Source organism: Suricata suricatta, chromosome 13 (genome assembly GCF_006229205.1).
Source record: "Suricata suricatta isolate VVHF042 chromosome 13, meerkat_22Aug2017_6uvM2_HiC, whole genome shotgun sequence".
Classification (NCBI taxonomy): Eukaryota; Metazoa; Chordata; class Mammalia; order Carnivora; family Herpestidae; genus Suricata; species Suricata suricatta.
Genome location: NC_043712.1, coordinates 11,414,514 through 11,439,723, shown reverse-complemented (window position 1 = coordinate 11,439,723; position 25,210 = coordinate 11,414,514). Strand labels below are relative to the sequence as shown.

The following is a 25,210-nucleotide window of genomic DNA, read 5'->3' as shown; positions in this document are numbered from 1 at the left end:
GTTTCTGTCCTTCTCTGCCTGACTTATTTTGCTTAGCATGACACCCTCAAGGTCCATCCACTTTCCTACAAATGGCCATATTTCATTCTTTCTCATTGCCATGTAGTACTCCATTGTGTATATATACCACATCTTCTTGATCCACTCATCAGGTGATGGACATTTAGGCTTTTTCCATGTTTTGGCTGTTGTTGACATTGCTGCTATGAATATTGGGGTACATGTGCTCCTATGCATCAACACTTCTGTATCCCTTGGGTAAATCCCTAGCAATGCTATTGCTGGGTCATAAGGGAGTTCTATGAATAGTTTTTTGAGGAACCTCAAAAACTACACTGTTTTCAGCTGCTCCAGATGAGGTTTTAACACATCTGAGTTTTTAAGAGGTTCAGTGAAAGTTGCTGAGAGGTAGGGGAGCCAGATTTTTCATTGGGACTGCTCTATGGGGTGTCCTATTGAAGTGGTAGAAGTGGAGGCAGCTAATACTCCTTCAGGAAGAAAGAGTTTCAAGAAAACCAAGGAAATATAGAATTAGAGCCCAGGAGTTGTGGCTGGGAACTAGCATGTTTTGTCTCAAGCATGTCAAGTTCAATTATAAGTAACACTCACACCTCTTTTATCAAGTTAGGTAGGTCACTTAGTGGGAGGTGATTTTTGCCTCTACTAATTGCACATTAGCAAATTCATGCCATTGCAAGTTCACTGTTTATGTTATTCCTCTGAATGTTAGTAATTAAAAAACAATATGAATATCTGGTAGTACTTCATCCAAAAAAATACTTCAACTTTTTAAAAAGTAAACACTGATTATCCAGGAGCCCGCTGCTTTTGAAGGACTGTCAAAAGCATTTATCATGGGCAGTTCTTTTTTATTTTATTCTGCATTTACTGGGTCTCTAGTGTTTAAAAGGAGATTGAGAATGAAAAGGAATCTTCTTTTGGCAAGACCAAGGTACATTCTTTGCCATGATCTTTGCAGAAGTCCATAGTTAAGCATAGGACCCTGTCACTTAGGGTACGGAACAGTGAATTTAGGCAGAAAGTTTGGAAAGAGTTTTGATATCATGAGACTAATCTTTCTTTCTTTCTTTTTTTTATATTAAGTAATCTCTATGCCCAACATGGGGCTGAAGCTTGTGACCCTGGGATCAAGAGTCTCATACTCTACTGACTGAGCCAGCCAGGTGCCACATGGAACTAATTTTCAATTAGAAAATCTCTAGGGATCTTTCATATGTCAGTAAGAATAAAAGTAATGAAAGGAATTATGAATGATACAACATATTTGAACCTTTGGGTGTGATGCAGGAGGCTGCATAATTAAACAAAATTACCTATCATTTTATATGACTTATTGACTTATAAAAGGGGATAGAGAAGGAAACATCCCTGAACTTGAATTACCAACCTGTCCTGTTGGTAACTAGACATGCTAGGGTCTTGGGTATCACTTGTATTAAAGAAGGAACAGTTGGTGCCTGCCAGTACCAGAGTGTGCATGTCTATCATCTTATTTAAAATGGGATAAGAATCCTTACTCTATGTTATGAAATTGTTAGGATGATAAAATGAGGTAAAGAGTGTATATGTTTTAGTAATCTTTAAAATACAAAGATGAAACAGTTTTATTTAGAGTATTCCTTCACATTTATTTACATATTAAACAAATTACAAAGTGGAAAATTGGAAAGTTATATATTTTGTCCTAATATTGTATCTCCTAAACTGAGTTATCTAAATTAGTTATTAATTCTCTTAAAATTAGAAGTTAGCTTGAAAAGCTATAACTCTTGGGTGCATATAATCTATATGTATTGTTAAATGAGACGTACATCTGTTCCTTAGTAATTTTTATAGTAGGTCTGTTTTCTAGTAGTTTTATAGTAGTAGATAGTACCTCATTTCACTTATGAAAACTGAGGCTCATTATGATGACACTCACATTGTCATTAAGTAGTACAACCAGTATTCTAACTTGGGTTTTTCCTAACTCTTAATTGTGTGCTTTACCATCATAAATATGATTTCTTATTGTCAAACGATAAAAGATGATCTTACCTTTTCATTCGGAAGCTCTAGCTCTTTTCCATCTTTATTTGCCATTTATTTTAATTTTTTTAACAAATATTTGAGCATCTACTGTGTGCCAGTCATTGTTCCAGGTGCTATAATCTCTGCCCTGATGGAACTTAGGTTCTAGCTTACATGATATTTAAAAACAAATGATTAAAATGTAAAGTGTTTTGGGGCACGAGGGTGGCTCAGTTGGTTAAGCAGCCGATTTCTGCTCAGGTCATGATCTCACAGTTTGTGGGTTTGAACCCCGCGTCAGGCTGTGTGCTGACAGCTTGGAGACTGGAGCCTGCTTCTGATTCTGTGCCTCCCTCTCTCTCTGACCCTTCCCCACTCACACTTTGTGTGTGTCTCTCTCAAAAATAAATAAACATTAAAAAAAAAAAGTAAAATGTGTCAAATTGTGATAGATAGTATGAGAAAAGGTAGGAAGAGAGATGGTAGTGCACCGTGTTTTGGGGAAGAAGCTTGTTTGTTTTGTCCATTAGTTTAAACTCAGAATCTAAAGGATGAAGAATTACATACAGTAGGAGTCTTGCGGTAAATGATATGAAGGATTAAAAACAAAAACAATTACTTCTTGTGGTTGTAAGACAGAGGTTGTGAATACTCTGTGGTTTTTGCAGGAGTACACCAAGTTCTGGGATACCTCTTTATTGTGGAGGCCAGAGAAGGGGAATCTTACTGTAATTTTCCTGTACTACTTCATGTTTTGATAAACCTCATTCCCACTGAGTGATTCAGTTTTTTACAGGTGCCAAAGCAAATAGTATTTTATAAAGTATATTTTCCTATCATCTCCTCAAAGGAAATAAATAGGTTGAACTTTGAGTTTGCCAATTCTTCTCAGTTCCATAGTGTAAATATCCAAGTATATTATTTTTTGAGTCTAGATTATTATAGAGTTGTCAATGTCTCAGATCATAGTTTTAGAGAAATTTCCCAGGCCCTCTGCTATCCTTTTAGTCACAATTTAAAAAATGGAAAGGGACTAATTAAGCATGAAAACCTTGCCTAAAGTACTGGTTCTATAAAAGATAAAGATTCCTTTACCCAATCCTGACTGTTTTGGTTGGGACGAAGCCCAAATTTGTGTCATTGGAAAAGCATCATAATATGACAGAAAAAACATAGCTTCTGGAATCGTAGATAACTGGGTTCAATTTGTGGCTTTGTCTCTAACCAGTTACATTACAGCCATTACCTTGAACAAGTTACACCATCTCTCTAGGTCTCAATATCCTTATCTGTGTAAGAAAGAATATGAAGATTAAATTAAGAGGCACCATCAAATTGTAATACGTCATAATGCTATAAATATGCTATAGGAGCAGAAATAAGGCAGACAATTTATTTGGTTCTGGGATGAGGATGGGCAGGCTACTCAGAAAAGAGGAGTTAGATCATGAATGATGAGTTGGAGTTGATTGAGTACAGAAGCAAAGAAGCCACTTTAGGAAGAGGATCCAGTGAGGGCAAATACATGGGAGTATTTATACATCGTTAGCAAGGACATTACCTCTTCTAATCTACGTTTTTTTATTGAAGTGTAATTGACATACAATATCCTACTAGTTTCACCTGCAACTAGTCTAAGTCCTTCTCTCAACATGTTCCCAGAGTTTTCTTCACCCTAAATTAGTACCTATTAACCTGTTCAATGTGCCTTTTTTTTCTCTGCTACGCTACACACTCCTTTGGGACAAGAATCTAATTTCTCTTGTTATCATGTATTGTTTTTTATACACTAGACATTTAATAAGTATTCATTGAATGGATGAAGCAAAACTACATTAAAAGCTTTTTAAAAAGTACATTTTGAACTGTTCTTGAATGCCACACTATACATTTAAATTTAGTCCTTTGAAATGTAAAGCTGTTATAGCCATTTAAACAAGGGAATTAATATAAGTAGAAAGCAGCAAAAAATACTCAAGGGTTCAAAAGCCTTAGTTATGCCTAGTTAAATGACCTTCTCTTGAGGTTGCTGTTTTCTCACCTGCTTAACAGTATTATTTCTGAGTTTCTTTTGAAGTGTAATATTCAGGGATTGTGTAATTCCTGCCGCCAGGTGTTTATTTAGATGTGAGCTGTTGAGGGGAAAATAGTGCTTGGCACATGGTATATGCGCAATAAATATATGTTCAATTGAAAACCCAAAGCATAAATCAGGACTTCTTAATTGGAGAGATTAAACAAACTCTCAGAACGTTTACCTCTCTGAGGTATAAGATGTGCATAGAGCTGGAGCTACTTTTATTTATTGGTTAAAGCCCTCTGAGTATGTTGTATTGTTTGTTCTGTTGCTGTTTTGGCAACCAAATGGGAACATTGCCATAAAGTATGCGGAACCAGGTTTTTAAATGGTAGATGAGTTTAAGTTTTATTCCAGGAGTCAATAAATAATTGAGTGGCTTTTCATAAGTGACATATTTTTATACTTCTTCCTGGGAATTTTTGGCTTGAAACTTACTGGTAATGTTTGTGTTGAGTTGAACTCTTAAGAAACCATGGGATGGGAAGATTGAGTTTTTAATGGATTTGTGATTACTTGTTATGTAAGGTATTTCCCAGCTTCAGAATTAATTTCTGCTTGTTCTGCCTTGAATTTATTTCTCTTGAGTGTGAATATGAAATTTTATTGCTTAAAAATGTCCTGTTAATATTTGAAATTAAGTATCAATATTAGAAAAACCTTAGTTATTGTCTTATGTGCTTTCAATTTTATTTATGTGTACAACTTTACATATTAAAGAGTAGAAAACAGAAGTTTAGTACTTCATAATTTTCAGAGTCCTAGAGTTGTAACAAATGCCAAAGAAATCACTGTAGGTAGGCAGTTATTCTCAAGGGAATAGGTTTTATTTATTTAAATCAGACATATCTTGGCCCTGAATAGCATCAAATTCCTTTATTATCTAGAATAAAAAGCCTAAATTATAGGTAGTGAAAGTCTTGGGAAAATATTTTAGAAATATTTTTTTAAGTTTTCCATATGTATTTTGTAAGAATTAGACAATAATTGAGTATCTGGCAGACGTTCTATATGAGTATCTTTATGGTTTTTGTTTTTCAGGCATTTTTAAATTATTTAATCATTCATGAGTTGAGCTTCATTCTTGAGTCATGGATGACAAGGCTTCTGTTGGAAAAATCAGTGTCTCCTCAGACTCAGTATCTACTCTTAATAGTGAAGATTTTGTCTTGGTTTCCAGGCAAGGAGATGAGACACCATCTACAAACAATGGAAGTGATGACGAGAAAACAGGACTCAAGGTAAAACTCCATAACCTAAGATTCTTTTGCTTAGCCTCGCTAAGCTCACTGCAAAACTTGGCCTATAATAGGAAGGTATATGGAGTGAAATTGAAAAAATGGAAATAATATCCTAACTTTCTTAATGCTAAAGATTTTTATTTATGGTTAGTGATACTGACAAATTTATATTTGATTAAGGATTTTCAATTTGGTTAGCTTCTAAATCTTCTAATACCCCAACTCTCAAAAATAGTGGACATAGTATAAACATTTATTTTAAGTATTGTTTTTACTCTCCCATTAAATAAGAGTATTTCTAATTATTTCTTTTGGGACTGATATACGTAGTGTAAAGACAAGGGCAGATCAGCAATGCTATTTATAAAAAAAAATGAATTTGAGGGTTATTGAAACTGAATATTAAATACCTTGATTCTTGGCCACTGTGGTTTGTTTATATTTTCTAAGCCAAATAGAAAATGATTACTTCTCTTCACATCCTCTGTTAATCATTCTCTTTATGGATATAAATAAAAACATTATTGGCTAATGTCATTAAAAATGTAAATAGCTTTATAAATATTATTGTTCTTGCTTATGTTTATCCATTCAAAAACTATTTATTGAGTATTGACTGTGTGCCAAGTACTAAATACTGGGAATACAGTGGTGAGTAAGGCCACAGTGCCCCTTGCCTTCACAGAGCTATTATTCTAATGGAGAAAACTGACTTTAAGCAGATAAGACAATGAATATGTTAAGTAAATTTAAGTGCTGTGAAGAGAATCAGAGCGGGATACATGGATAAAGAGTGAAGAGTCATTACTATTTTTAAGAGAATGTCTTGAAGTGACATTTGAGCCAGAGGCCTGAATGAAATGAGAAAGAAGACCTTGGAGAAAGCTGGGAAACGAGCTTTTTAAAGGAATAGAAGCTATAGAGACCCTGATGAGGATTACCCTTATTAGGACAGAGAGATTAGAGCAGAGTGAATAAAGTAAAAAGTGGTAAAGACTGCTCTCCATTGATTGGCCAAAGCTGGAACATGTAGAACTTTGTAGAGCTTAGAAATTTGAACTTTGCTATAAACATGAAGGGAGAGTTTCGGAGAGTTTTCAATGGGGACGTGATCTGATTTGCATTTTAAATTATTTTTAAATTATTATTTTAAATTATTTTTAAAATAGCCATTTAAAGTCTTTGAAAATGTTCTAAAAGTAATATAGCAACTGAAGAAACATTTATTCAAGGAAATTTACTAAAATTCGCTAAAGATTGTGTGGTATTTGAACCAAGCCCATTGCTTTTCTCACCTATCCCAGTTGAGCAAGATCAAGAAGACAGGATTTCCCAGACCCCCCAGCTCCTAGTTGGAGGGCTGTCTTCTGGGAAGAACAGGATAATTGCATTTCTCATCCTGCCTCCAGCTACATTTTGCTAGCCAAGTGTGACTCCATGGTGGGAGTTCCCTTTTTTTGCCCAGCCCTGTTCTTGGGATAGAAGCTCTACTTTGGGCACAGCGCTGCTGAGAATACTGAGATTCCAAATGCCCTAGCCTTGGCCTCTAAGGTAGTGGTTCCACACCACCACAGGCAAGCAAAAGACCTGTGACTAGTACATCACATCCTACACCCACCAAGTACTCAGTTTCTAAAGATGAGGTGTCACTCAAAGCATGCTGTTGTCCATCCTCCCAACTTTACAGCTCTGGCTAACAGATTTTCTCTGGCATCATAAAACATCTCCTAATCTCTTCCCAGAGAAACTGACTTTATTTATAGCAGAGCGCAGAGAAGTTCAAGCCTAAGGGTACTCTCATAAACCATAGAGATTGTGGGGAAAGGTGAGTGAGAAGAGATTGATAGGTTGATTGGACATAGGGATTTAAGTGTAGGCTTACCAAGAGGAGACTGACTCTTAGAGTCAGAACAAATCTCAAACATTGACCTCAAAACTCTCCCTTCAAACTGTCAGTTTAATTAGTTTATTCTGTGCAGTAGTTTCTACTCAAGGGCACTGTTGAAAACTTTAGAGCAGTTGGCCATATTGGTGGAGTTTAACATTTAGGTATGGTCAGAGAAAGACACCAAGCACTCTAACAAAGTTGCTCTCATCTTAGGATGTCTGTAGGCAAAGCCAAATCATCCCAGAGGAGCAATGTCAGAGGCTAAACAGTATGGGAATTAGGGCAATAGAATTTACTAAAGTAAGCCATCTATATACTAAACAAGCAAGCATAAAAAATAACAAATCCCAGAGTAGGGAAACCGGTACTGTGACTTGGTACAGACTGGGGAGACCAGTACTGTGACTTGGTACAATATGTTATCTAAAATGTCAAGTTTCCGAAACAAAATGTGAAATATGCAAAGAAACAAGAAAAAATAACCAATACATCATTTAAAAAAACAACAACAGGCAGTAGATATTGTGAGAGTGACATGTTGGATTTAATATGCAAACTCTTCAAAGTAGCCGTTAAGTTCAATGAACTGAGAAATCATGTTTAAAGAAATAGAGGAAAATATGATGATAATGTCAAATAGAGAATATCAGCGTGGAGATAGAAGTTGCAAAAAAGAATCAAATGGAAATTCTGAATTGGAAAAGCACAATAACTGAAACAGAAAATTCACTAGAGGAACTCAGTAGTAAATTTCTTCAAAAAAAAATTTTTTTTAAACATTTTTATTTATTATTGAGAGACAGAGACAGAGCATGAGCATGGGAGGGGTAGACAGAAGCGGAGACACAGAATCTGAAGCAGGCTCCAGGCTCTCAGCTGTCAGCACAGAGCCCAACGTGGAGCTCAAACTCACAAACTGCGAGATCATGATCTGAGCCAAATTTGGACACTTAACCACCTGAGCCACTCAGGCATCCCCCCTCCCGCCCCCGCTCGTTAGTTTCAACTGGCAAAAAAGATTGAGAGATGATGGCATCAAAATGTAGGCATTTTCAACAATGGATTTCAAATCCATCGAAGACCATAAAAGGAGCAGTTTGACTTTACCTGTGTCACCCTTCCCGTAAGACCACACAGCTCAGTGCCAGTAAAGACTTACCCAGCCCATGATTTCCTCCATGTGGGAAAGTGAGAGCAGGTGTTTGCATACCTGGATTCCCCAGCTGTATGGGATACTCCCCCAAAAGCTTACTTCTTTCTCACTCCATCTGGAATATCGAATTGTGAACTCCATGACTTGGGTGTGGATAGTCATGCTCGGAGAACAGCATCTAAGGCTGGGAATGGAACATCTCAAAGAGACACATTTTATTAACTGCTTTGGGAGCTCCGTGAGGAAGCCTACTCATGGGCCACTGGGGTTGTCTCCCCTACTGGCCTGTGGGTACTTCCAAGCTCTCTGCAGAGAGCTGCACTCTCTCAGACACTCCCTCTCCCTGTGACTGCCTTCTTGTGCATGCCCCTGCGGCCAAGAATGGTCAGAGTGAGCCTTTGCAGATGGCGAGTGAGCATGCATAGAAACTGGATTCTGTGGGATGGGAAGAAACCACATGCTTGAGTGGTCATCACCACCTTAGGGAATGCAAATGCAATGGAAATCATCAAAAGCAGACTGAATCAAGCAGAATAAATTACTATGAGGTAGAAGATTATTTGATATTATCTAGTCTGAAAACAAAGGAAAAATGAAAAAGAGTGAGGAAAGCCTATATGAACTATGGTGTACTATTAAAATAAACAATCTATGCATTATTAGTATTCCCGAAGGAGAAGAGGAAATTGGCAGAAAGCTTATTGGGACATAATGAATGAGAATTTCCCAAATTTGGAGAGAGATTTGGACATCTAAATTCATGAAACTTACAGGTTTTTCCAAGGTTTCAACTCAAAATGATTCTTTCTAAGACACATTATAATAAAATTGTCTAAAATAAAAGACAGATTTTGGGGCTACTTGGTGGCTCTGTTGGTTAAGCGTCTGACTCTTGATTTCAGCTCAGGTCTATGAGCCACATGTCAGGCTCCACACTGACAGTACAGAGCTTGCTTGGAATTCTCTTTCTCACCCTCTCTCTCTCCCTCTCCCTTCTTTCTGTCTTTCTCTCTCAAAATAAATAAACTTAAAAATAAGACAAGCGTATAAAAAATAACTTTAGCTAGTGAAATGAATAATATATGAAATGAATAATATAATGAATATGCAATATAAAAAGTTAAATTTATACATCAAAACTCAAATGTTGAGAGTGGTGTGTTTGTATATGATTAAAGTTGTTACAAATGTCAGATAGACTTATATTAGTAAGGTATTTTATGTAAGCATCATGGTAACCACAAAGCAAAAATCTGTGATAGATACATAAAGATGAAAAGAGAATCAAGGTGTACCACCTTGAAAAATAACAGTTCATTGAAGGAAGACAGCAAGGAACAAGGGAACTACAAAATAACCAGAAAACAATAACATAACATTAGAAGTTCTTACCTATCAATAATTATTTTAAGTGCAAATGAACTAAATTATCCAAATGATGTAGCATTGAATGGATAAAAAATAAGACGCCCCCCCCAATATTCTGCCTGTTAGAGACTCATTTCAGCCTAAGGACATACATAGACTCCATGTGAAGGATGGAAAAACTATTCCATGCAAATGGAAACCAAAAGAGAGCAGGGGTAGCTAAATTTATAATGGACAGAATAGACTTTAAACCAATAACTGTAAAATGAGACAAAGAGTATAATGTAATGAAAAATCGGTCAGTTCATATAACAAGTGTAAATATATATGTATTGAGCATCAGAGCACCTAAATACATTAAGCCCAAGAAACAGATCTGAAGGAAGAAATAGACAATACAATAATAATAGGGAACTTCAGTACCCTGTTTTAAACAATGGATAGATCATATAGACATAAAATTAATAAGGAAACTTTGGACTTGAACTATACCTTACACCAAATGGGCTTAACAGGCATGTATAGAATATTCTGCCCAACAACAGAATATATGTTCTTTCCAGGCATACACAGGATGGATCATAGGTTACAAAACAGATCTTAACAAATTGAAGACTGAAATTATGCCAGATATCTTTTCTAGCCATAGTGGTATAAAGTTAGAAATTAATAACAAGAGGAAAATTTGAAAATCAGCATATTTGGATATTAACATATTCCTGAACAACCACTGGATCAAAGAAGAAATCAAAAGGGAAATAAGAAAACATCTTGAAACAAGCAAAATGGAAACATAACATACTTCATATTCCACAATGCATATGTGGAATCTAAGCCAAACTCAAAGTAAAGTGGCAGTTGTTAGGGGAAGGAGGTGATGGTGGGAGAAATAAGAGGGTAGTCAAAGTACGAATTTTCAGTTATGTAGTTATCCGGTATTGGATAATATCTAATGTACAGCATTGAGACTGTGGTTAATAGTGCGTATTCTATAATTAATTGAAAGTACCTAAGAGAATAAATCTTAAATGTACTCACCACACAGAGAAATGGTAATCATGGGAGTTGGTGGATGTTTTAACTAACCTTATTGTGCTAATTATTTCACATCATATACACTTAATCAAATCATGTTGTATACTGTAAACTTACACAATGTGTAATTTCAATTAAGTCTTGATAAAAATGAAATGAAAATAAAGACCTTCTCACAGATTTTTTCATAGAAAATAAATTACGAGAAGTATTTAAAGTCTTTAAAAAAAATGAACTATTTTTGCCATGGTCATCAAGAAATATCAGAAGACTAAACTGAGTGGAAGAAGACAGGCCTGCCCTCTGAACCAAGGACAATGCTATTTTTGTATAATTCTAGAAGATGCAAACCTAATCTATAGTCACAGGAAGCCATTCAGTGGTTGCCTAGGGCTGTGATGATCAGACAGGGAAAAAGCATAGGAGTCGAAAAAGGCACAAGGAGATTTGGCCATTATGGGTATGTCCACTGACTTGTAGTGTGTACGTACACCCAAATTCACCAAAGTGCACATTTAAAATATGTGCATTTAAATGTACGTGTGCTCACTTTGGGAGCACATATATTAAAATTGGAATGATACAGAGAAAACTAGCATGGCCCCTGCACAAGGATGACACATAATGTACATCAAGTATACCATATTTGTTTTTTTTAAAAGAAGGAATTAAACATTATTATTTTTATGTATTTAAAAATTTTTTTAATTAGGCTCCACCCAGCATGGGGCTTGAACTCACAACCCTGAGATCAAGAGTCACATGCTCTCCTAACTGAGCCAGCCAGGCATTGCTTAAAGAAGGAACTAATAAACATTAAGATTAGTAGAAACATCCAAAGAACAGAAAGAAAAAATAATGAAAAAATGAACAAAGTCTTAGAGAAAGATGAGATGTTATTAAGTGTAACAGCATACTTCATGTGTTTCAGAAGAAGAAAGAAATGAAGGAAAAGTATTTGAAGAAATAATGTCTGAAAAGTCCTACATTTATTTATTGAAAAATAATAATCTACACATCTAGGAAACTTACCGCACTCTAAGATAAATTCAGAAAGATCCAGAGAAAAGCTTATCTTAGTAAAATGTTGAAAACCAAGGTAAGAAATCTTGAAAGTAACCAAAAAAAAAAAAAAAAAAATGATTGGGGTGCCTGGGTGGCTCAGTCGGTTAAGCGGCCAACTTTAGCTCGAGTCATGATCTCAGAGTTTGTGGGTTCGAGCCCTGCGTTGGGCTCTGTGCTGACAGCTCAGAGCCTGGAGCCTGTCGTCAGATTCTGTGTCTCTCTCTCTCTCTGACCCTCCCCTGCTCACACTCTGTGTCTCTCTCTCTCTCAAAAATAAACAAACAAAAAAAAATTTTTTTTTAAAGAAAAATGATTGATTTCCTACAAGGCGACCTCAGTAAGATTTATAACTGACTTCTTAGCAGAAATAGTGGAGGCTTGAAACCAGGGGGATAACCTATTCAAAGTACGCAGAGAAAAAACTGTCAGCCAAGAATCCTAGCAAAGCTGTTAGTCAAAATTGAAGGTGAAATAAAGACATTCTGAAATAAACAAAAACAAGAGAATTTACTGCTATCAGAACCACCTTATAAAAAATACTAAAAGAAGTTCTCCAGGCCAAAAGCAAGTGACCTCAAACAATAACTTTAATCCATAGTACCATTAAAGATAATTGTGTAATTAGAGAGACAGTTAAGTATGTTTTTCTCCTCATATATTTGTAATATGTACATGTTGTACCTATAACATATAGAAATAGGATGTATTTGCCAATCAAGGAAAAATGAAGTAGGAGCAGAGCTGTATTACAGTTTAGTAGGACTTAATATGGTAATTCAAAGCCACAAAAACAAATAAGGAAAACTAGAGTTGATAAATTATAACAAGCTATAAATATATATTTATTCTCCTGTTAACCTTCTTCAAAAGAATGCTACAAGGAACAATTATAAAAATCTCTTGGCTTTGTAACATTTATAGATACAATATGTATAATAATGCCATGGTGGGGAATACGGCTAAATTTGAGTAATTTTTTGTATCTTACTAGAATTAAGTTAGTATAAATCAAACTGGTTCTAGTAAAGATAATACATGGTAAGTTGTAGAACAACCAGTGAGATGGGGTGTGTGTATGTAGATGTATGTATATCTATATCATTAAAGAATATCAATGCTATATTAGAAAATATTAAAAAAACAGTAAGAGATGAATAAAGGAATGGAAAATACATGAAACATGCATAGAAATTAAACAAAGTGGCATACCTGTATTGAACTGTATCAGTAATAACAAAATGAATGGATTAAGCAATATAATTTAAGAAATCATCAATAGTGGATAAAAAATCATGATCCAGCTGTATATTCTTAGCAGGAGACACTCTTTAAATATAAAGATAGAAACGTTTAAAATAAAAGATGGGAAAAGAACTGTCATGCAGACATTATGGGATACAGCTTAAGTATGTATAGGAAAATTTGTACCTGTAAATTCCTATATTACGGGAGAAGGAAAAATTAAAATCAGTAACCTAATCTTTTCCATTAAGACATTGGAAAAAGAAGGGTAAACTAAATGTGAAACAAGCTAAAGTAAGTAAATAAGGATAAGAGCAGAAATTAATGAAACTAAGAATAGAAAATAATAGAGAAAAATCAGTAAAACAAGAACCTGGTTCTTTGAAAAGATCAATAAAATTGATAAAACCTTAGATTGACCAAGAAAAAAAAGTTAATAGAATTAGAACCAAAAGAGAAGACATTCCTACCAAACATATGTTAAACAAAAAGGATTACAAGGGACTATTAGGAAGGAACAGTAATATGCCAAAAAATAAGAACTTACTGAAATGAATAAATTTTTAGAAAAACACCAATAAAACAGTTGAATAGACCTATAACAAGAGGTTGAATTAGAAATAAAAAATGTACCCATAAAGCAAGCTCAGGCCCAGATAGCTGTATTCCCTGAATTCTACCAGATACTTAAGTAAGAATACCAGTTCCTCACAAACTCCCCCCAAAACCAGAAAAAAAGAGAATATTTCCTAACTAAATCTATGAGGATGATATTGTGCCAATGCCAAAATTAGACATCACAAGAAAATTATATATCAATATCTCTTATAAATTGGGACACAAAAGTCCTCAACAAATTATAAGCATACTTATTAATTTCAGCTGTAAATCAAAAGGATTACATACTGTGATCAAGTGGGATTTATCCCAAGAATGTAAGTTTGGATTAACAACTGAAAATCTTTTAATGTAATATATCAATGGAACTAAAAACAAAACCCCATGATCATTTTTGTTTATATTTTATTTTACTTTTAATTAAAAATTTTTTTTAATGTCTAGTATTTTGAGAGAGAAAAACAGAGTGTGAGTGAAGGAGGGGTGGAGAGAGAGGGAGACACAGAATCTGAAGCAGGCTCCAGGCTCTGAGCTGTCAGCACAGAGCCCAGCACAGGGCTCGAACTCACAGACCACAAGATCATGACCTGAGCTGAAGTCAGGTGCTTAACCAACTGAGCCACCCGAGTGCCCCAACGTGATCATTTTTAGTAGACATAGGAACAGTGTTTGCTGAAATGCAACACTTTTTATGAAAGTAAAGAAATGGAGAAAACATATCAACTAAAAATGGAACTTCTTAAACCTGATTAACAGCATCTCTGAAAAACTCATAACTAAAATCCTTCTTGGTGGTTAAAGAGTAGATTCTTTCCCCTTAAATTCAGCCTCAAGACTTGGATGTCTGCACTTACTGGTCAACATGTACTGGAGGGTACAACTAGGGCATTCAGGCATGCAAAAATATAAATGGTGTCCAGATTGGAAAGAAGGAAGTAAAAACTATCTGTTTGCAGTTGACATGATCTTGTATATGGAGAAATCTAAAAAAAATTATTAAAACTAATAAATTTAGCAATATTGCAGCATACAGAAAGTCAGTTTTATTTTTATACATTTGCAATGAACAATCTTAAAGTAACAACGAGAAAACAATTTATAATAACCTGAAAAAGAATGAGATAGTATGAAGTTAAACAAAAGTGCAGATATTATGGCAGATATTTGAAATCTGCAAAACATTGATCAAAGAAAAGAAAAATCTAAATAAGTGGAAATCCATCCAGTGTTCATGCATCAGAAGATTTACTGTGAAGATGGCATTACTCCTTAAATTGATCTACACATTCAGTGCAGTCTTAATAGAACCCTGGGTAACATCTTTTAGAGGTTTACATGCCAATGTAAAATTCATTTTGGATTGCAAGGGACCCTGAATAGGCCAAAATAATCTTGAAAATGATGAACAAAGTTGGAAGATTCAGACTTGAAATTTCAAAATTTACTATAAAGCAGTGGTAGTCAAGACAGTGTAGTATTGACATAAGCCTCAGATCAGTGGAATACATTTGAGAGTTGAGAAATAGAGCCATATTTCTGTGATCAGCTGATTTAGACAAGGTTACTAATATCCTTCAATTGAGAATGGATTTTTTTTCCCAACAGATTATGGTGGGACCTAGATAGCCACATTAAAAAGAACGAAGTTGCAACCTTACCTCACACCGTATACACAAGTTAGGTTAAATGGATTACAGACTTCAGTGTAAGAGCTAGAAGTGTAAAATTCTTGGAAGAAACATGGGGTAAAATTTACATGACTTCAGATTTGACAGTGGATTCTTAGATCTTACACCAAAAGCAACAAAAGAAAAAAGACAACTGACAGGATATATTTAAGATATATAAAAAGCTAAACAATCTAAATACTTATCAACTACTAAATGGATAAATAGAATGCGGTAAACAATGGAATATTATTTTGTCATTAAAAGGAATTAAGTACTGATACATGCTACAATATAGATGAACCTTGAAGACATGTTAAATGACAGTCACGTCACAAAAGTCCACAAATTATATGGCTCCATCAATATGAAATATCTAGAAGAGTTAAATCTTCAGAGGCAAAGGATCAATTAGTTGTTGCTAATTTATGGCTGGAGTTATTAAGGGAAAGGGGAGTTGATACCTGTAGTGATGTTTGGGTTTTTTTGTTTTGTGTGTGTGTGTTTCTTTGAGGTGATGAAAATATTTTTAAAAAATTTAATGTTTTACTAATTTTGAGAGAGACAGAGTGAGAGTGGGGGAGGGGCAGAGAGAGCAGGAGACACACAATACAAAGCAGGCTCCAGGCTCTGAGCTGTCAGCACAGAGCCTGATGCAGGGCTTGAACCCATGAACCATGAGATCAAGATTTGAGCTGAAGTTGGACACTTTCCAACTGAGCCACCCAAGCACCTGTGATAAAAATATTTTATTTTATTTCATTATTTAAAAATTTTTTAGATATTTATTTATTTTTGAGAGACAGAGCACAAGCAGGTGAGAGGGGCAGAGAGAGAGGGAGACATAGAATCGGAAGCAGGCTCCAGGCTCCGAGATGTCAACACAGAGCTGGATGCAAGGCTTGAACCCACAAACTGTGAGATTGTGACCTGAGCCGAATTCAGATGCTTAACTGACTGAGCCACTGAGGAACCCCTAAAAGTATTTTAAATTGACTTTGGTGTTAGTTACATCTATCTGTGAATATACTGAAAAACATAGGATGTACAGTTTAAGTGGGTGAGTTGTATACGAATATTATCTGGCCTACTCTTTGGGAAATTGGCTCTAAGGAGGCAAGAGTGGTAGTAAGAAGAGTAGATAGAAGGCTGTTTTAATTGGGGCACCTGGGTGGCTCACTTGATTAAGCCTATGACTCTGTATTTTGGTTCAGGTCATGATCTCATTCAAGATACATTTCAAGGTAGAAATGATAATGTTGGCAAATTAGATAAGGGATTTGAGGCAAAGAGGGAAATAAATTATGATTCCTAGATTTTGGTCTGAGCTGTAAGGTATATGGTAGTGCCATTTATTAAAATGGAAAGAGGACCAGGATTGGGTTAAAGGAATCACAATTTTAGGACATTGATGAGATTGATTCTCCAGAGTGACTGTGACCAGCATCAACATATATAGATGGTATTTAAAGCTGTGGGACTAGATGAGATCACCCACAGAGTGAGCATTAGAAACTGAAGAGTTGAGTGAAGAGCTGATTCTCGGAGTACGTCAACACTGAGAGATGGAGATGAAGAGAAACCAGCAGAGAAGACTGAAGATATAACCAGTGAGATATAAAGAAAACTAGGAGATTTGGAATGCCTTCGAAGAGAGATGAAGAAAGTGTTTCAAGAGAGTGGGAATAACCAGGTATGTTAGATTCTGCTGATAGGATGCTTTAGAGGCCTGGGTGATCCTTAAGAAAGGTGTTTTTTTGCTTGTTTTGTTTTCAAGAGGGATGAGATCATTAGCTTTAGTGTGGATTGGGTAGTAAGTGGTAGCTGAGGAGGAAGTGGTAATAGTGTAGAACAGCTATTTGCTAAAAATAAGAAGACAGAAAAATGGAGTGGTAACTGAAGAGTTACAGGGATTCCAGTGAGGGATTTAATGATATGCATGAACTGATAAGAGTTATTCAGTAAAGAAGGAGACATTACTAGTACCAGAGAAGAGCAAAGTCTTTGGTTAGACCGGGAAGAGAGGTTTCCTGTGTGTAAGTGGAGGGGTTAACCTAGGAACAATTTCTGTGATGTGAAGGAAGATAGTTTATATGAGTATACATGCAAATAGATCAGCCTTTTTGGATTTCTGCTATTTAAAATTTTTCTTGGAGTACTGTTTGACTTACTCTTCCTGTTTCTAATTTGATGAATCATTTATGGTAAATGGGAAAGACCCTCAGGGCTCCTCCAGAGAGCTTTTTTTATGCTTTCTCATATCTTGTTTACTGAAAAGAAATGTTCTGTTTTTTAGATCTGGAAATTGAGCAATATGTTCTACAAATTTAAAATATTTCCTGTGTGTATTTATGTATTTTCAGTACATCTGTATAGTATATTATTTTATTGTATGTAGAAATGGTAAGTGGAGAAGTAATAGAATTATTGTTAAATCTTTGATATTTGTCATCAAAGTCAAGTATAATAGGATTACTACAAATGTGTTCCTCAAGTGATGCTGACGACTCTTTTTAAAACTGTTCTCTCAGCCACTTTTAGATTTTAAAATTGTTTTGGATTTAGAAAATACGTTTTTCCCCAAATTTGTATTTAAATTCTAATTAGTTAACATTTAGTATAATTTTGTTTTCAGGAGTAGAATTTAGTGATTCATCACTTACATATAACATTCTAGAAAAATACATTTAAAAGTCTGTCATTCATCCCGCACAAAAGTCCTAATCGAGTGTTTTGTTAAAATGCTCAGTTGATATCTAGTAATCTACCACATGCTGTTTTTAGGCACTGAAGTTGAGAACTCCCCATTTTTGGAACTATAATGACCTAGAAAACCTTAAAATACCCTAATATGAAATATTTAGGAGAGCTGGAGGAAATATAACAAATCCCTTTCATAGCTATATTCATAAGAAAGTAAAGAAATCCCAAAAGAACAAAAGCAAAGAGCGACACTGAAAGCCAGAACTATACATATATGCTGACCCAGGGGCTGTACTGGGGGAGTGTGCTGTTTTATGATCAGTGGGCTTGGGTTTTGACTAAACTGAGGAAGAGATAAAGCTGTGGGTTTTACAGAGAGGGTGTTGGAACTGAGATTTCCTTATATATAACACCTTCAAGGGATGATACATCCTAATTGAAAGGATAGACTTGGAAAAAAATAAGTTGCTTACAGTCATAGGAAGAAAATAAGGATGCTTATTTATCTTAGGTTGGACATAGGTTTGGAGGGGAGTCTTGCTGATAACAAGTTCCAGTGGGCCTGCCTTCAGGTATTTGGGGTTTGAATTTACACTACCTGCATGTTCCTGGGTTGGTAATACCCTTAGGGCACCTGACAGAATCAATTGCAGAACTATCCTGGAGGAATGTACTTGCCACCCAGGCTGCATGGTATTTCAACTGATAACCCTGATGCAGAATATCAAACAATCCAAAATTTACAGAGAGCAAGAGTAGGCAAACCCCAGCAGGATCAAATCTCACCAAAACTTGGGCATTTGAATTGTTAGCTATAACTTAAAGATAGATATGACTTACATGATTGAAAATTTAAGAAAAATTTGAAAATATTAGAATAGAACAAAATTATTAAAGAATTTAAAAGACCACATAAACTTACTGAAACTTAGAGCCAGTAAAAGGTACAACAGATGTGTTACATAGTAGATTGGACATGGTTGACGAGAAAATCAAATACCTGCAAAATGAACCTGGGAAAATTACCAAAAAAAAAAAGAATAGAATGGGAGAGAAGGAAATAACTTGAGATAATAGCTTAATATTTTCCACAAGTGTTAAAAGACATAAATCAGCTTCAAGAAACAGTGAGTCCCAATCAGGATGACAGTGGGGGCACCTGACTGACTTAGTTAAGCGTCTCTCCCAACTCTTGATCTCAGCTCAGGTCATGATCTCACGTTTTATGGGTTTGAGCCCCGCAATGGGCTTTGCACTGATAGCATAGAGCCTGCTTGGGATTCTGTCTCTCCTCTCTTTGCCCCTCTCCCAGTCTCTCTCTCTCAAAATTTAAAAGTAAATAAATAAATAAAACAAGGATGACAGTGAAACTGCAGAACATCACAGACAAAGAGAAGCTCTTAGAAGTCTGAATGAATATAGAGATCAATTGGACATGGTTCCTGCTTATGTATATAAGCAGATTTTTCTAGCCTAGGGTAGATGACAGTTCGGAATCTTGCTGCAGTGGATTGTAATAGTGTTTGTAACAAACTACCTCAAATCTCAGAACTGAGTGGCTTAAAACAGTTTATTAATAATTTCTAATGGTTTTATGTATTGAGTGGGTTGTTTTGCTGGTCTTGTTTTGGTTCATAAAACTTCGTTCAGTGATACATTGGCTGGTGACTGGGCTTGACTGGGATGGCTGAGTCTTTTCCTGTGGACTCTCATCTCAGACTTCATCACAGCAGCATGGTGGTCCTGGGCCAGATTTGGAAGCTGTAAGGTATCTTTTAAGGCTAAGGCTTAGAAATTACAGTGGTGTCACTTCTGCCATATTGTATTGATCACAGCAAGTCACAGGGCCAATCCATATTCATGTGTTTAGGGAAATAGACTGTATCTCTTGATGGAGGAGCTGTCGAGATATTATGACTATTTTTTAATATAGTAGATTAATGCTATGGTAGAAATTAACAAAGGGTGCTACACAACAGAGAATGGAAACTTGTCTCAGCTTGGGGAAAGAGCCTGGGAAAGCTTCTTAGAGAAGATAATGCTTTAGTTAAGCCCTTTAAAGAAGAGCTTTATGTGATGATGTAATTATAAAAAACACATTTATCTTCATAAAATGTTTTGACAACTCACATCAAAATCAGAAAACTTTCATAAATTCAAAGCATGTATTTTCTTTACCTGACTCCTCTGGTGTAGGAATCTTCTACCCTTGGTTGGGGATACATTGATGAGCTAGTACTTCTTTGGTGAAAAGTTCAGTTAGAGAAATTGTTAATCTTTTTCTTCTTGAAAAATCCACCAGATATTATTTTAGTTGGAAAGAAGTTACTAAGCTGTATTTAAATAGCTGATAAAGAAGTCCCTCCTCACTTAGCATTGCCTAAATTAATTTTCTGACTCCATTTCTGCTACTACTTGTTTTAGTATCAGATGATCTTGTCCTCTGATATAGATCTTTTATTCAAACAAAGTAACTGAACCATGAACACATAGTTTAATTGGGATCAGGATGATGGCATGGAGACACATAAGTAACTATGTCATTATAAAATTCATTGAGTGCCAGAATATAGATAAGAACAGATTTGTTTGAGAACATAATTATTGCCTATAAAAGCAAAGAAAGGTATTGTAGATTAGGTAACAATTTAGCAAAACCTTAAAGAATGATTAAGAATTATTCAAGAAGGAGTGTGAACTATAGAAAGATCAAGAGGCTTGGGAAGGGCCTAGGATTACGATCTCTGCATACAATAGAATTGAATGTGCTTCCCTTTTTTTTTTTCCCCTCCCAAATGCCCTTTTTGTTATTTGTTTTCTCTAATTATAAAAATAATGTCTGCTTGATATATACAAAATTCAGACAGAGAATAAGTAAAACCCAGTCATAATCCCATTATTTAGCAAAACAATTATAAATATTTTGGGTCTTTCCCTTTTTAAGTTAATAATTCCTAATAGTAATTTTATGTTGTTTCTCTGGATGGATAGTCAGGACAGCTGCAGTTTATACATGAGGCATAAGGAGATTCAGTGATTTATCAAAGATCAGAGAACGAGTATGTGAGTGGATTTGAAGTTAGTAACAATACTTTTCAGTATCCAAATGAGACTTCTGATTCTTTTGTGCCTTGCTTTCTGGTAAAACTGAGATTTATGTACTTGTTTCAACATGCCTTAGCTTTTACACTGAAACTGTGTAAAATTTCTCAGTCTGAACCATTTTCATTTATATTTTCATTACAGTCTTACACAAGTAGTGAGAACTGTAGATCATCAGGAATGCGTCTTTAATTTTCTTGACATCTGTGGATATCTCAAGTACACGCTGTCATTTCCTAAGCATGCTTTCTTGAATACCAAATCTCTACTGGAACAAGATCCCAAACTGCCTAAAGTAGCTTTGGATAACTGTCAAATTAAGTGGGGCCTAGTTGGTATTGTTTCAGAGAAAGGAAACGGGCTATAAAGTTAGAAGTAGAAAATTAACACCAGGAAATGACTTTGGCTTTTGCCTTTGAAACATTTTGTCCTTTGCTTCTATAAATGCAATTTTGCTCTTAAGGAAATAGACCTCTAGCCAATTCTACCATATAAGTTATTACTTTTATTTGATACATTTAGAAAGGACAGATGTTATTTCAGTAATGGGTCTTTTCACATAAATGGGTCTTTCCAGAAGGTGGGTCAGAATTTATTTAGTAATAGCTAGGGTGCCTGGGTGGCTTAGTTAAGCGTCCGACTTCGGCCCAGGTCATGATCTCACAGTCCATGGGTTCGAGCCCCGCATTGGGCTCTGTGCTGACAGCTCAGAGCCTGGAGCCTGCTTCAGATTCTGTGTCTCCCTCTCTCTCTGACCCTCCCCTGCTCGCTCTTTGTCTCTGTCTCTCAAAATAATATAAAGACATTAAAAAAAGTAGCTGAAAGTGGGGGTTGCCTGCTGGCTCATTTAGTGGAATTTATTACTTAAAATCTTTAAGGGGCACCTGGGTAGCTCAGTTGATCAAGTGTCCAACTCTTGAGTTTTGGCTCAGGTCATGATCTCATGGTTCCTGGGATTGAGCCACACGTTAGGCTCTATGCTGACAACACAGAACCTTCTTGGGACTCTCTCTCTCTTCCCCTACCTGCTCATACTCTATCTCTAAATAAACTTTTAAAAAATAAAATGAAATCTTTAAAAATAAAAGCTGAAAGTTGGGTAGGGAGATACTAATTGGATGCTTGCCAGTTGGCAGGTACTGTGATGTAGAAATGAGCTAATCCCTGTAAAAATCATATATGCCTTAATTATAAATAATAAATGCCCAGTAATCCTATTATTGCTGTATCATTGAACCCTCATGACATGACAGTCCAATGAGATAGATACTAACACTTCCATTTTAGAGATGAGGCAGTTGTGACTCCCAGAGGTTAATTTGCCCACAGCCAACAGAGTTACTGTCAGAGCCACGTCCCACACTCAGCTCTGTCCTACTGTGGAGCCCAGGATGTAAGTACAGGTTGCTGTTCGCAGGCTCTGTATGTGAAAGGTGCCCCTGGAGTTGTGCTACAAGCCAGCTCTGGTCCCCACTGTTTTTACTACCACCCTGCTTTATAAGCAGAATTAGGAATGGATTACTTGCCATGCAATCTCTGTCCTTACAAACATTTATGCCTGTGTTTACAATAGCTGCTAAATTGGGTACTTTATATTGTTTTTTTCCCCTCAATTCAGGACTGTTTCTTAAAGTACTCTCCCCTCCTCCTCTTAATCTAGTTTACACAGAGATTAACATAAATCTGAATATGACCATTGGTTTCTCCATACATACGTGCTTTGCTTTTTTTTTTTTTTTAATTTTTAAATTCCTGCTAAATTAAGTTAGAAGTCTTTGTTGGACTTCAAAATAAAATTGTTTTGTAGCATGCTAATTGATCTTGCCCAGTATTCTTAGTAAATGTTAAACCTTTAATGATTCTCAGAATAATAGGAAATGATGCTGTTTTATTTTTGTTTGTATTTAAGTAAACAAAGCTAAAATAAAGCATTCAGATTTCATTTTTTATAACAAAACCAAAGTGTCTAGAATATCCAGTACCAAAATTGGCAAAATTATACTCTGTTGGCTTCTATTCTTTGCATTTATAAAACTTATTTCCATAAATTGTATTGCAGGTACACTGTGCAGTAAATCTATCAAATCTTTTGGAATAAAGATAACTTAAGAAGCAATCTCTGTACCTAATAATGCCAGTCTGGTTCTCTAAAACATGTATGCTCATATGATTGTAGCACTCCCTAAGGAGGGACTAATTAAACCCCATTTAGTGGGGTTAAGATTTCCCAGAGGAGGTAACAGAATTTAAGCTTCGTCTTAACAGAAAGGAGGATTAAGATTTCCCAGAGGAGGTAACAGAATTTAAGCTTCGTCTTAACAGAAAGGAGGAGAAGAGGACTTTCTAGGAAAGGGAACCATCTATAGAAAGTCTGGGTGCTTGAAAGTTTATGGTATGTCCTGGGGAAGTTAAATAATTTGATGTGTCTGGTAAGAGATGGAAACATAAATTGGGCAGAGTTGTGAAAATTTCATAGAATATAGTTATAAATTTGGGCTTTATTTACAGGGATTGAGGAAACAAGGAAGGGTTTAAAAATAAGGACATGGTTGATCAGAACTAAGATTTGCAATTGTAACTTGAATGGCCATGTGACAGATCAGAGAGGAGAGAGAAAGAAGGCAGGGAAACTCTTACATTTCCAGTAGGCTTATGTAAAATGAAGGGAGCTGTCCTGTGGTATTGCCTACACAGAGAGAGAATGGAAACAATGTGACTGAGCAGGGGTCAGCAGGCTTTGCAAGTAGTGTGGGAATGAGAGGAGGGACAGGTGACGGTCCCTTTCATTGGCCCACTGATTTGGGGGAAAGAAGGCGAGGGAGGCTCCTGGCTATCTCGGTCTGTAGAGCATGCAACTCTTGATGGTGGGGTCATGGATTTAAGCCCCATCATGGTTTAGAGCTTACTTTAAAAATAAAAAGGATACAAACAGAGGATCAGACAGTGAGTTAAGTGTGACACACTGAGTCTGGAATATCTAGCTGAAGAAATCTCTGCAGTAGGGAGCTGAGGAAAGGGCTGTAGATTATATTAGGGATTGTTTGTATATCACTGGCAGTAGATGAGGTAGCAACAGGAGAGCCTGTGAAATGAGGTTATTGCCCAAAACAGAACCCTGGATGAATATCTTTTGAGATGCAATAGAAAAAAATTAACAGTTCTGTTCTCTTTTGTAGAAATCACATTTTTTTTTTAAATTTAAAAAGCACCTAATTTTTTTCAGCATAGTTTTAGGTTCATAGCAAAATCTAGAGGAAGTACAGAGATCATTTATATAACTCCTGCTTCCACAAATGTATAGCCTTCCCCACCATCAATATCCTCTTTCTGTTTTAAGTTTATTGAGGTAAAGTTTACACACAGTAACATGGAGCCCCTTTAGGTGTGGAGGGTTTTTTTTGTTTTGAGAGACACAGAGAGCATGGGCAGAGAAGGAGCAGAGAGAGAGGACGCATCGAATATGAAGGAGGCTCCAGGCTCTGAGCTGTCAACACAGCCTGATGAGGGGCTCGAACCCATGAACTGTGAGATCATGACCTGAGCCAAAGCCTGATGCTTAACCAGCTGAGCTACCCAGGTGCCCCAGTTCTATAAGCGTTAGTGAATGCAAACTCTTCTATAACAGCCACCACAGTTAAGATACAGAATACTTTTACCATTCCAAAGAGTTCCTTTGTACCTTTTTTTGTTTTGTTTTGTTTTGTTTTTTTAGTGGATCCTCTTATCTCCTTCCCAGCCCCTGACAACTAATGATCTGATTTCCTGTTCCTGTCCCTATAGTTTTCCTTTTTCCAGAATTCCATATAAATGGAAACTTACAGTGTGATGGAGCCTTCTGTGTCTGGCTGCTCTGCTTGGAATAATCCATGTTATTGTGTGTATTAATAATCCATTCCTTTTTACTTCTGAGTAGTATTCCATCGTATAGCTGTATGGCAGTTTATCCACTAAGCAGCTGAGAAACATTTATATTCAGTTTTTGGTGATTATGAATAATACCACTATAGACATTCACAAATG

The 25,210-nt window shown here is 35.9% G+C and overlaps 1 protein-coding gene and 1 non-coding gene across 8 annotated transcripts in view; both read left to right on the top strand.

Moving 5' to 3' along the window:
* Window positions 1-25,210, top strand: part of RABGAP1 (RAB GTPase activating protein 1) — a 164,097-nt gene that overhangs the window by 10,488 nt on the left and 128,399 nt on the right. For 3 of the 7 annotated variants that reach the window (XR_003901839.1, XM_029920012.1, XM_029920018.1), the window contains exon 2: window positions 5,150-5,349. The exons of 1 other annotated variant lie outside the window; for it this stretch is intronic. Coding sequence is in view for 4 of the 6 variants with exons in the window: in XM_029920012.1 (XP_029775872.1) it covers window positions 5,200-5,349 (150 nt within the window). In the remaining 2 variants the exon portion in view is untranslated. Of the gene's footprint in view, window positions 1-5,149; window positions 5,350-11,724; window positions 11,893-16,338; window positions 17,079-25,210 lie in introns of those variants that run through there. 3 more of the 7 variants (XM_029920014.1, XM_029920015.1, XM_029920013.1) reach the window with 3 other exon arrangements.
* On the top strand, window positions 11,336-11,443 carry LOC115277123. Its single transcript, XR_003902231.1, has one exon. It is a non-coding gene; the product is annotated as a U6 spliceosomal RNA (small nuclear RNA).